Here is a 12,814-nt window from a genome sequence, read left to right on the forward strand (position 1 = left end):
GATTTAATGGAAAAACCATTACCGTTGATTTAAATTTTTAAAAATACATTAAGGAGGTATCCTTCCATTCCTAGTTTTCTGAGTTTTTAAAAAAATCAAGAACAGGTGTTGAATTTTACAAAAGGTCATTTTGGCATCTATTGAACTTATTGTATGGACACTCATGATTTTAATCCAGATTCATAATTGAGAAACGAAGTAACTATAAACATGGTTCAATTTGTGCTTTTCTTTTTCCAGCAACGTCTGGAGCTTGTATTCAAAGTGACATGCGGGTGGTAGAGGCAGAAATTGTTTTTTTAAAAAAAATCATGAGCTTTAGATTTTTCCTAGTCCAGATTTTGAGTCTGTACTGGGCAAAAGAAAAGATTGTGTGTAGGGGGTATTTTTGAGGTATTTTCTTTAGAACAACTTGTTAAGGCATCATTCAGTTATAATTCAAGATTTTATTATATTTAATTACTATAGATTCATGTTGACAGAATTAGAAACCAAATAGGTATGGATTAATTCTAATTACATGTTGCACAAATATTCTTATAGCTGGCATTCATTAAATTATTATTATTAGTTATAATAGTTACAGCCCACAAGGACAGTACATGCATTTGAAATGTTGACGCTTTTGATTGTTTTCACATATGATGCACGTTAGCTACCCACGTTAGGAAGAAAATCTATGTTATTCTTTATTATGTGGATAAAAACCAGCAGAAGGATTATGATTTGATGTTTATTGATATTTCATATTGAGTAGTTTTGATTAAGAATTGGTTTAGGGGGCTTCCCTGGTGGCGCAGTGGTTAAGAATCCGCCTGTCAATCCAGGGGACACAGGTTTGAGTCCTGGTCCGGAAAGATCCCACATGCCACGGAGCAACTAAGCCCGTGTGCCACAACTACTGAGCCCACATGCCACAACTACTGAAGCCTGGGCACCTAGAGCCCGTGCTCTGCAGCAAGAGAAGCCACTGCAATGAGAAGCCCGTGCACCGCAACAAAGAGTAGCCCCCGCTCGCTGCAACTAGAGAAAGCCCGCGCACAGCAACGAAGACCCAATGCAGGCAAAACTAAATTAAAAAAAAAAAAGAATTGGTTTAGGGAATTCCCTGGTGGCCCAGTGGTTAGTACTCCACATTTCCACTGCAGGGGGCCCAGGTTCAATCCCTGGTTGGGGAATTAAGATCCTGCAAGCTGCGCGGCAAGGCCAAAAAAAAAAAAAAAAAAAAAATTGGTTTAGGGAAATGGTGCTTTTTCATATATTTATCACTGAACTTATAAGAAATGAGGGTCATCAAAAGTATGAAAGGAAGGGCCAGACTGGACTTTTTTTTTTTTAAGAAGAAAAGCAATATTTTTATTACAGTCTTAAATAACAAGACTGAGTTTTAATAACCAGAACTGGTGGAATTGACTTGATGTGTCAGTTAGCTGATGAGAAAGGGAAAGTTGACAGAACATTGGTGAAGGCAATGGTCGGGAAAAGAAAATCAGTTCTTGTTTATACCTCACCAGTTGGGATTTCTCAGTAAGGTAGTTATAAGATGATATAGTGTGGGAATAAAGACGCAGACCTACTAGAGAATGGACTTGAGGATACGGGGAGGGGGAAGGGTAAGCTGGGACAAAGTGAGAGAGTGGCATGGACATATACACACTACCAAATGTAAAACCGATAGCTAGTGGGAAGCAGCCACATAGCACAGGGAGATCAGCTCGGTGCTTTGTGACCACCTAGAGGGGTGGGATAGGGAGGGCGGGAGGGAGACGCAAGAGGGAGGGGATATGGGGATATATGTATATGTATAGCTGATTCACTTTGTTATAAAGCAGAAACTAACACACCATTTAACACACAGTAAAGCAATTATACTCCAATAAAGATGTTAAAAAGAAAAAAGATGATATAATGCAACTGCTGAGGTTGTTTTTGGTTTTGTTTGTTTGGTTGTTGTTGTTTTCCCAAGAGAAGCCTGATTTTTCAGTAAGTAAAGCTGGGAAGAAGAAAGGTTTTTTTTTTGGAGTAAGATGCTCTTCTAAGAAAGACTACCAAGTAGAAATGATCATTAAGATAGTCAAGTAGAATATTTTGGCTTTTCTGCCTACAAAATGAACCTGAGATAAAATTTACCAAGATGCTCTGCATTTCTAGTTTTCAAACATAAAATGAAATAATTAAGTTTTCTCAAATCTCAAACCAAATCCAAATGAGAAAAATAACCTCTGCTGGACCACATTGAAGACAGACATTATTACTCCTAAATTTAACTTCTTATAAAACATCATCAATTACCACCAAAAAATATTGGAGTACACAATAATTTAGAAAACATTTTAAAATTACCAAATATTATGACTTTAGAAAAAAATTTCAAGTTTAGTTTTTAATTGTAATCTCTCAGCATAACTGAATAATGAAAAACAATGTATTCTATCTATATCTGCTAACATCATACCTTCCAAACCTATAGAGAACTTCTTATTTATTTATTTATTTATTTAGGGCTGCATTGGGTCTTTGTTGCTGCATGCGGGCTTTCTCTAGTTGCGGTGAGCGGGGGCTACTCTTTGTTGTGGTGTGCAGTCTTCTCATTGCAGTGGCTTCTCTTGTTGTGGAGCACAGGCTCTAGGCTTGCGGGTTTCAGTAGTTGTGGCACGCGGGCTCAGTAGTTGTGGCACACAGGCTTAGTTGCTCCGCGGCATGTGGGATCTTCCCAGACCAGGGCTTCAACCCGTGTCCCCTGCATTGGCAGGCTGATTCTTAACCACTGCGCCACCAGGGAAGCCCTAGAGAACTTCTAATTAATGAGCTTAGTAGCAATTCAGTGTTAATGAGCTGAAGAGTATGTCATTGTCCTATCAGTTATCTGTTACTGCAATAATACTGTGTATTAAACAACTATAATAGCTCAGTAGCATGTAATAAACATTTCTTTTTGCTCACAAGTGTACAGATCAGCTGAGCACTTCTGCTGATCTTGGCAGACTTGATTTGGCAGTTTTTTGGGTCTCTCAAAAGAGAGAGCATGGAAGCATACAAGGCCTCCTGAGGCCTTGGCTTGGAACTAGTACATAACACTTCCACCATATTCTTTAGTCCAACTCAAGTCACAAACCCAACCCAGCTTCAAGGGCTGGGGAAGGAGACTCTTGATGAGAGTGGCTCCAAAATCACATTAAAAAGAGCATGATTAGAGGCTGGAGTAGAGAATTGGGGATACTTTTGCAATCAATCTACCATATCACTTTTCATCTTTCTCCACCTGAATTGGCCAGATTTCTTTTCTTGGGCTGACTGTTTCATAGGCAGTCTAGCAAGAAAGAGATCCTGGGTCTCAGCACCTACTGAAATGGGCAGTGGAGGTAATCTGTTACACAGAAATATCTCTTCGAGAGAGAGAGAGGTCCTTTGGGAATTTCTGCCTATGGTTTGTTACCAAGAAGAAAAAGAAAATCATGTCAGAAAATTGGTTTTTATGTGACGAGAGAAACAAATCAATTACAGTTAAGTAAAATTTGAAGTGTTTAACAGGGAAAATTGAATGTTGCCATTTAATTTTCTGTAGATCCTGAATAGCCACAGATGTTTGAACCAAATACAATGCATTCTTATGTTTCCAGCCCTATTTGTAAAAATCTGAGATATTAGAGTGGGCAAAAAAAAATGTAGAGTTACAGCTTCAGAGCATCAAAATACCTTGATTGACCAGTTTTCCCTGTGCTCCTCCCTCTCTTCCCCACTGATGAACTCACTGCTTTGGTAAAATGTCCACCTGGGAAGGGATAATGATGATTCATGTGAATGTACCTACTGATCTCAGAACAAATCATTCCTCATGGTTATATGTAGGATATCTTGGTATTCATAACATTTAGCACAGTGCTTTACATGGGCTAGGTATTCAAGAAGTTATTTATTGCATTTTAAGTATGGAAATGTAAATTTTTTTCCCCCCTTTTCTGTCTTTCCATTTCCAGAATTAGTAACTCACCTTCTTGGCAGCAACATCCAGGACAAGGATAGACAGGACTATTTGGGGTTGATAGACGTCCCAGACTCCTACTGTGGTCCTCGGCTGCAATTTCCCCTCACTTTTACTGATATTGATTTACTTATTGAGGCCTTCAAGCAACAACAGGCAAGTAGAAGCAGATACTGTCCTGATTCTTTTTTTTTTTTTAATTAATTAATTAATTTATTTATTTATTTATTTTTGGCTGTGTTGGGTCTTCGTTTTCTATGCGAGGGCTTCCTCTAGTTGCGGCGAGCGGGGGTCACTCTTCATCGCGGTGCGCGGGCCTCTCACTGTCGCGGCCTCTCTTGTGGCGGAGCACAAGTTCCAGACGCGCAGGCTCAGTAGCTGTGGTTCACGGGCCCAGTTGCTCCGCGGCATGTGGGATCTTCCCAGACCAGGGCTCAAACCCATGTCCCCTGCATTGGCAGGCAGACCCTCAACCACCGCACCACCAGGGAAGCCCTGTCCTGATTCTTGTGCATAACATGTGCTCACTGACTATCTGTTGAATGAATAGATGAAAATAACTACAGCAGAAATGCATTCCCTTGGGAAAAAACTTCACATTAAGTGAGAGCTACCCTCTGCTTTGCTTAACCCATTAAATACAAGTCTCCTCAGGTGCACAGAAACCTCCTCTCTATCTATAGGCTTACAGTATTTCCTTGTTCTTTTTCTGAGGTATAATTCACATACCATAAAATTCACCATTTTAAAGTGTACGATTGATTCAGTGCTTTTTAGTACATTCACAAGATTGTGCAACAATCACTAATATCTAACTCCAGAACATTTTCTTCACCCCCAAAAGAAGTGCCGTACCCATTACCATTCCCTCCTCCCCTACTCCTGGCAACCACTGTTCTACTTTCTGTCTCTGTGGATTTGTCTCTTCTGGATATTTTGTACAAACGGAATCATGTAATATGTTTCCTTTTGTATGTGGCTTATTTCCCTTAGCATAATGTTTTTAAGGTTCATGCATGCCATAGTATGTTTCATCACTCCTTTATTTTTATGGCTGACTAATATTCTATTATATGAGTATACCATATTTTGTTTATCCATTCATCAATGGATGAACATTTGGATTTTTTTCTACCTTTTGGCTATTATGAACAATGCTGCCATGAACATTTATGTGTAAGTTTTTATATGAACATATGTTTTCAGTCCTCTTGCGTCTGTACCTAGGAGTGGAATTGCTGAGTCATATGGTGACTCAATGTTTAACGTTTTGAGGAACTGCTAAATTGTTTTCCACAGTGGCTGCACCATTTTACATTACCACTAGTAATACGTGAGGGTTCCAGTTTCTCTACATTTTTTGCCAACACTTGGTATTTTATGTTTTTTAAAAATTTTAAATTTTATTTTTATTATAGCTATCCTAGTTGTGTGTAAAGTGGTATCTAATTGTGGTTCTCATATGCATTTCCCTAATGGCTAAGATGTTGAGCATCTTTTCATGCTTACTGGCCATTTGTACACATTCTTTGGAGAAATGTCTATTCAGATCCTTTGCCCATTTTAAAATCAGGTTATTTGTCTTCTTACTATTGAGTTGTAAGGGTTCTTTATATATTCTGGATACAAGTCCCTTATCAGATATACAATTTGCAAATATTTTCTCCCATTCTGTAGGTTGTCTTGTCACTTTCTTAATAGTGTCTTTTGAGTCACAAAAGTTTCTAATTTTGATGACGTCCAATTTATCTCCTTTTTTCTTTGGTTGCTTGTGTTTTGGCATCATATCTAAGAATCCATTGCTAAATCCAAGGTCATGAAGATTTACCCCTATGTTTTTTTTTAAGAATTTTATAGTTTTAGCTCTGACATTTAGCTCTATGAGCCATTTTCAGTTAACATCTCTGTATGGTATGAGGTATGGGTCCAACTTCATTCTTTGCATGTGGATATGCAGTTGTCCCTATACCTTTTGTTGAAGAATCTGTTCTTTCCCCATTGAATGGTTTTGGTTCCTTTGTAAAAAATTAATAGGCCATAGCTGTCTGGATTTATTTCTGGACTCCCAATTCTTTTCCATTGGTGTGTGTGTCTATCCTTATGCCAGTACCACACTGTCTTGATTACTGTAGCTTTGTGGTAAGTTTTGAAATCAGGAAGTGTCAATCCTTTGCCTTTGTTATTCTTTCTCAATATTGTTTTGGCATTTAGGGTCCCTTGCAGTGAGTTTGAAGATTGACTTTTCCATTTATGCAAAAAAGCCCACTGAGATTTTGGTAGGGGTTGCACTGAATCTGTAGATTGCTTTGGGTAGTATTGTCTTCTTGACAATGTTAAGTCTTCTAATCCATGAACATGGGATGTTTTTCCATTTATTTGGGTCCTCTTTAATTTCCTTCAGCTATGCTTTATAATTTTATACTTTTCAGTGTACAAGTCTTTCACTACCTTGAATTTATTCCTAGGTATTTTATTCTTTTGGTTGCTATTATAAAATGAATTGCTTTCTTAATTCCCTTTTGAACTGTTCATTGCTGGTGTATAGAAACACAACTGACTTTTGTAGGTTGATCTTTTACTCTGCAACTTTGCTGAATTCATTTATTAGCTCTAATAGGTGTGTGTTTGTGTGTGTGTGTGTGTGTGTGTGTATTCTTTTGGATATTCTATATACAGGATCACATCATCTGTGAATAGAGTTTTACTTCTTCATTTCTGGTTTAGATGCCTTTTATTTCTTTTTCTTGCCTAATTGCTCTGGCTAAGATTTCCAGTATAATGTTGAATAGCAGTGGTGAGAGCGGACATGCTTTTCTTATTCCTCATCTTAGGGAGAAAGCTTTTAATCTTTTCACCATTGAGTTTGATGTTAGTTATGGTTTGGTTTGGTTTGGTTTTTAATAAATGCTGTTTATCAAGTTGAGGAAGTGTCCATCTATTCCTAGTTTTCTCAGTGGCTTTATCATGAAAAGGTGTTGGAATTTGTCAAATACTTTTTCTGCATTAGTTGAGATGATTGTGTGTTTTTTTCCCTTCGTTATAGTAATGTTGTGTATTACATTGATCAGTTTTCTTATGTTGAACCACTCTTACATTCCTGGAATAAATCCCACTTGGTTATGGTATATAATTCTTTAGAAATTCTGTTGGATTTGGTTTGCTGGTATCTTGTCAAGGATTTTTGCATTTTATTCGTAAGAGATATTGATCTGTATTGTCTTCTTGTGTGGTGTTTTTATCTGGCTTTGATATCAAGGTAATACTGTCCTCATGAAATGAGTTAGGAATTGCTTCCTTCTCTTCTATTTTGTAGAAGAGTTTGAGAAGGATTGGTGTTACTTCTTTAAAGGTTTCATAGAGTTCACCAGTGAAGCTGTCTGGTCTTGCACTTTTCTTTATTAGGAAGTTTATGATTACTGATTCAATCTCTACTTGTTCTAGATCTGTTCAGCTTTTCTATTTCTTCTTGAGTGTTTTGATAATTTGTGTGTTTCCAGGAATTTGTCCATTTCATCTAAATTATCTAATTTGTTAGTATACAGTTGTTCATAATATTCTCTTATAATTCTTTTTATTTCTTTGAGGTCAGTGGTAATGTCCCCATTTTCATTTCTGATTATAGTTATTTGCATTTTCTCTCTTTTTTTTCTTGGCCAGTCTAGGTAAAATTTTGTCAATTTTGTAGCTCTTTTCAAAGAACCAACTTTTGGTTTTGTTGATTGTATTGGTTTTCTGTTCTCTATTTCATTTATCTGCACTCTAATCCCTATCTTCTTCCTTCTGCTGGCTTTCCGTTTAATTTGCTCTTCTTTTTCTAGCTCCTTAACTCATTACTGATGGGGGGATTTTTGTAGAAACTAATGCCTGTGGCTGGCGATTTTTATTTTGGCTGGCCAAAAAGTCAATTCTGTTATTTCACTAACACTTTGCAGGTTATTACATTCAGTAGTTATATCTGACACACCTGTAAAGTCTTCTAATTTTCGTGAAATGTTGTCTTCTATCCACTCTTCTGTAGAAGCAAAGGAACATTCTCCAGCACCACGAGTTTCATTTTCACTTTCTGTATCAGAATCAATCACTAAGGTTTTTTGTCTTTTTGTTGGTGTTATATTCACATTGTCTGAATCAGAACTATATTCTGAAGAACTGTCATCTTCTGGACGCTAGTATATATGTTGCTCAGACAGTCAGAGAAAATATCTGCATAAAGTTCACCGAACAGTTCTTCTTCACTCAGAATTTCACAATGTGTCATTTTTGAAAATTTTACGTTTATGATATACACAAGGTTGGAGCAAAACCTAATGGAGCAAAATGTGAATGATAATGACAATCATAAGTTATATAATGAACCCTTGATCAATTTTAAGCTCTAACAACTTTGCATGGTGATGTTAATTGTATCACTCTCTAAAAACGTATTGATATGTCTCTGGTCAATAATGTTCAGGTAACAAAAGACGTATTAATGTGTCTCTGGTCAATAATGTGTTAAGCATTAAGTCAGGCTTTTCATTCGAGATCTTTCTTCTTTCTTAATGTAGGCATTTACAGCCATACATTTCTCACTGAGCATTGCTCTTACTGTATCCCGTAAGTTTTGGTATGTTGTGTTTTAATTTTTGTTCATCTCAAAGTATTTTCTAATTTCCCTCATGATTTCTTCAACATATTCAAGAGTATGTTGTATAATTTCCACATATTTGTGAACTTTCCAGTTTTCCTTCTGTTATTGATTTCTAGTTTCATTCCATTGTGGTCAAAGAAGATACTTTGTATGATTTCAGTCTTTTAGAATGTATTGAGGCTTGTTTTGTAGCCTAACATCTGGTCTATCCTAGAGAATGTTCCATGTGCACTTGTAAGAAAACGTGTAGTCTGCTGTTTTGGGTGGAGTAGTCTATCGATGTTTCTTAGGTCTAGTTGGGTGTGAGGTCTCCGAAGTTTCTTTTCTTTTAGGCTGTGTTCACCTAGTGTTTTGACAGAGATTTCCTTGAACACCAAGAGCCATTAAGAAAGAAAGAAAGAGAGAGAGAGAGAGAGAGGAAGGGAGGGAGGAGGGAGGGGGAAGGGAGGGGGAGGGAGGGAGGAGGAAAGAAAGGAGGAAAGAGGGAAAGAAAGAGGGAGGGGGAAGAAAGAGGGAGAGGGAAAGAAAGAAGGGAAGGGAACAGAAGGGAAGGAAAGGGAAGGAAGGAAAATCTAGTCTTTGCTGATTGGCTCTGTGTTGGTACACTCCTTTACTGCTTAGCCTGGCTGTTTACAAATCCATCTTAGCCTTTACTTTCTGCTTGCACTGTGCCATTTTTAAGTTGCCTCTTTCTTAATTCAGCATTGGTTGCTGTGAGCTTTGACTATTTTCCAGAGTTCTGACAAAGTTGGATCTGACAGGTTTTCTTTGTTTGTTTGATCTGGTTTTTTGGCTTTATTTTTCAGTGTTTCTGCAGAGGGATGGGATCTTGGAACTATCTACCTCATTATTTTCTGACACCACCCCAGAACCCTCATTCTCAGGTTAGGACCTTAAGGGTGTACCCTAGGAGTAAGAGTGAATGAGAAGTACTGGCTCTGTAGGGACTGAAGCAAAATTTTGAATCATCTAATTCCTGAAATTGAATTGAGATCATCCTAGACAGCTAGTGCTCCTAGCCATCTGCCAAGAGAAAATTTAAACCCTCTCTGGAAGAAAATAGGGGCTTAAATTATTTCTTCAAGTTTTCATGTACAGTATCCAGAACTTAACACAACTGTTAACCAGGCACAGGAGGATGCAAGATTCACAAAAGAAAACTGAGGCAAACAGCAAACAATGGAAACAAACCTATAGAGTTTTTAGATAATGGCATTATCAGACTCAGGGTTGAAAATAAATATGCTTAATATGCTCAAGGACATAAAAGCTATGACAAAAATTCAAGGAGCTATAATAGAAAAGATAGACAATTTTGATTTTATAAAAATGAAAAAAATATGATGCTAAGGGAAGAATAAAAGGTTCAACATAGTGTATAGTGTACTCCCATTTGTTAACAAAATTAATAAGCATTATATATTTTGATTTTTAAAAATTGAGATAAAATTCATATCACATAAAATTGATTGTTTTAACCATTTTAAATAAAGTGTATGATTCATTGGTTTTTAGTATATTCACAATGTTGTGCAACCATCACCACTATCTAATTCCAGAACATTTTTATCATCCTCAAAACAAAACCCTGTACCTCATTCCCTCTTCTCCCTAGCCCCTGGCAACCACTAGTTTACTTTCTGTCTCTGCAGATTTGCCTACTCTGCGCATTTTATATAAATGGAATCATATAATATGTGCCTTTTGTGTCTGGTGGCTTCTGCTTGGTATAATGTTTTCAAGGTTCATTCATGTTGTAGCATGTATCAGTCAGCACCTCATTCCTATTTTTGGTCGAATAATATTCCTTTGTGTGAATATACCACATTTTATTTAAGGGATTATGTATTTATACATGTGTTTGCATATTCATATGTGGTTATATTGATTTTTTTTTAATTTATTTATTTTATTTATTTATTATTTTTGGCTGCGTTGGGTCTTCGTTGCTGCGTGTGGGCTTTCTCTAGTTGCGGTGAGCGGGGGCTACTCTTCGTTGCGGTGCGCGGGCTTCTTATTGCACTGGCTTCTCTTGTTGCGGAGCACAGGCTCTGGGCGCGAGGGCTTCAGTAGTTGTGGCGTGCAGGCTTCAGTAGTTGTGGCTCACGGGCTCTAGAGCACAGACTCAGTAGTTGTGGCACACGGGCTTAGTTGCTCCGTGGCATGTGGGATCTTCCCGGACCAGGGCTTGAACCCGTGTCCCCTGCATTGGCAGGCGGATTCCTAACCACTGTGCCACCAGGGAAACCTGGTTATATTGATTTTTATATGCTTGCAAGTGCATAGAATATTTTTTGGAAAGATACTCAAGACACTCTTAACAGCAGCTGCTTTGGGGAATAGGGAAAGGAGACTGAAGTCTGGGGAAGAAGGAAAATTGCTTTTCATTATTATACTCCTTTTTGCTGTTTAAATTTTTATTTCAACTTTAGAAATGTGGGGGGTTTTTTTCATTTAAAAACTAGTTACTTTTTTAAAAAGAAAATCCTTTAAAAGTAATATTCTTCCTCAATGCCTTTAAAAGAATGTGAGTATTTTATTTAAGTTGCCATTTAATCTGAATATATTTGTAAACATAGAAATCAACTTCTGAGTTAACTCTTTTGAGTATTTAATATTGCTGTAAACACGATTATAATGCTACTGAAAGAGAAGTAGACTGGCTCTGTAGGGACTAATAATACCAAAGTGATTTTAACCAATCGAAAAAGGACCCAGAAAAAACATTTTCATAGTAGGAATTTTCTGTTGTTGCAATATATCCTCAATGATTATTTGTTAATTTAACTTAATAAAACAACTGCCTTTTCAGACAGTAATTCCTCTGATTAGCACTACAAATGGTCCAGAAAGTCTACAGTGGCAACTTAAGGTAACACTGAAGCCAGTTTTGGGAATCAATAAATTAAATATGGAAATTAAAATAAATCATTCTATCGAAGTGTTTTGCCTGTTCCTTTAAAATCTGGCTAAAGGAAAGTTCAAGATTTGACTCACGGATTTAGAATGCTTTTGTGGGGAAAATCCTTAGCAATCCATTAGGTTTGGAGAGACAGGAAATGTGGGTTGCTCCCCACTAATTAACATCCAGGGGACCTTCTCTTTCCTCCTAATTCTCACATTGCTTTCAATCCTGCTTCCTGGTTTTTTTTTTTAAATAAGTTTGGAGAATTTCATGATTAAATAATTTTAATGGGAAGTGGAAATGGAAAATAATTTCATTATTTTAATAGGAAGTGGAAATGGAAATTTCAGGGCACCATGAGATAGCATTGTTCCAAAGGGTTCCATCTGTCCTGAATCCCATGCCCAAAGCGTTATCTGAACAATATGTAGGTATGACCTCTCTCTCAGCCTCCAATAATCTAAACCAGTGCTGTCCAATAGGAATATAATGTGATCCACATACATAATTTAAAATCTTCTAGTAGTCAATATTATAAAGGCAAAAAGAAACAAGTGAAATTAATTTTAATAATGTGTTTTATTTACTCCAACATATAAAATTATCATTTTAATATGTAATCATATTAAAAGTTTTTAATGAGACGTTTTACTTTTTTTTTTCATACTAAGTCTTTAAAATCCAGTGTGTATTTTGTGCTTACATTACATCTCAATTTTGACTGACCCCATTTCAAGTGGTCAATAGCCCCATGTGACCAGTGTCTACTGCATTGGACAGTACAGGTACAAACAGTCCTGACTAGAAAGTGGTGTTAGCATCTGTAAAATTTGTATCAGCTACATCACTTTTTGAATTATGTATTTGGAATAGTTTATAATTTACAAAAAGAGAGAACAACACACTGTATTTAAAAACAAACAAACAAAAAAGCCTGGAAGAGAAAACCCAGTAAATCTGTCCAAAACAATGCTGTCATCAACACTGTAACTGGAGGAGACCAAGGGATGAATAGTCATAATAGGAGCTAATCCGAATGGTTTATCTGAGTCGGCAATATGTTCTATACTTACACTTGTATATAAGTGTGCTTGCTGTCCTGTAAACTCATGTCTGTGCACCAAATATTGAGCCACACCTAGGACACCTGGCTCAGGAGTCCCTTGGGGCCTGTCTGGCTGCCTTGTGAGACCTCCTAACCCAGCGCCCCCATCTAATTCCCAGCCCTGGGGCAGGAGGTCGCAAGCAAATGCAAAGCAGCTCCTCTTGAACAATCTCTCTCTGCTTCTCTCTTTCT

The 12,814-nt window shown here is 37.2% G+C and overlaps 1 protein-coding gene across 8 annotated transcripts in view; it reads left to right on the forward strand.

The window, feature by feature from the left end:
* PPEF1 (protein phosphatase with EF-hand domain 1) overlaps window positions 1–12,814 on the forward strand; it is a 150,565-nt gene that overhangs the window by 83,193 nt on the left and 54,558 nt on the right. For 7 of the 8 annotated variants that reach the window (XM_082447142.1, XM_082447139.1, XM_082447145.1 and 4 more), the window contains one exon: window positions 3,978–4,138. The exons of the other annotated variant lie outside the window; for it this stretch is intronic. In XM_082447142.1, coding sequence (XP_082303268.1) covers window positions 3,978–4,138 — 161 coding nt within the window. The remainder of the gene's footprint in view (window positions 1–3,977; window positions 4,139–12,814) is intronic. 8 annotated transcript variants of the gene reach the window in all.

Source organism: Balaenoptera physalus, assembly GCF_965194825.1.
Source record: "Balaenoptera physalus genome assembly, chromosome: X".
NCBI lineage: Eukaryota > Metazoa > Chordata > Mammalia > Artiodactyla > Balaenopteridae > Balaenoptera > Balaenoptera physalus.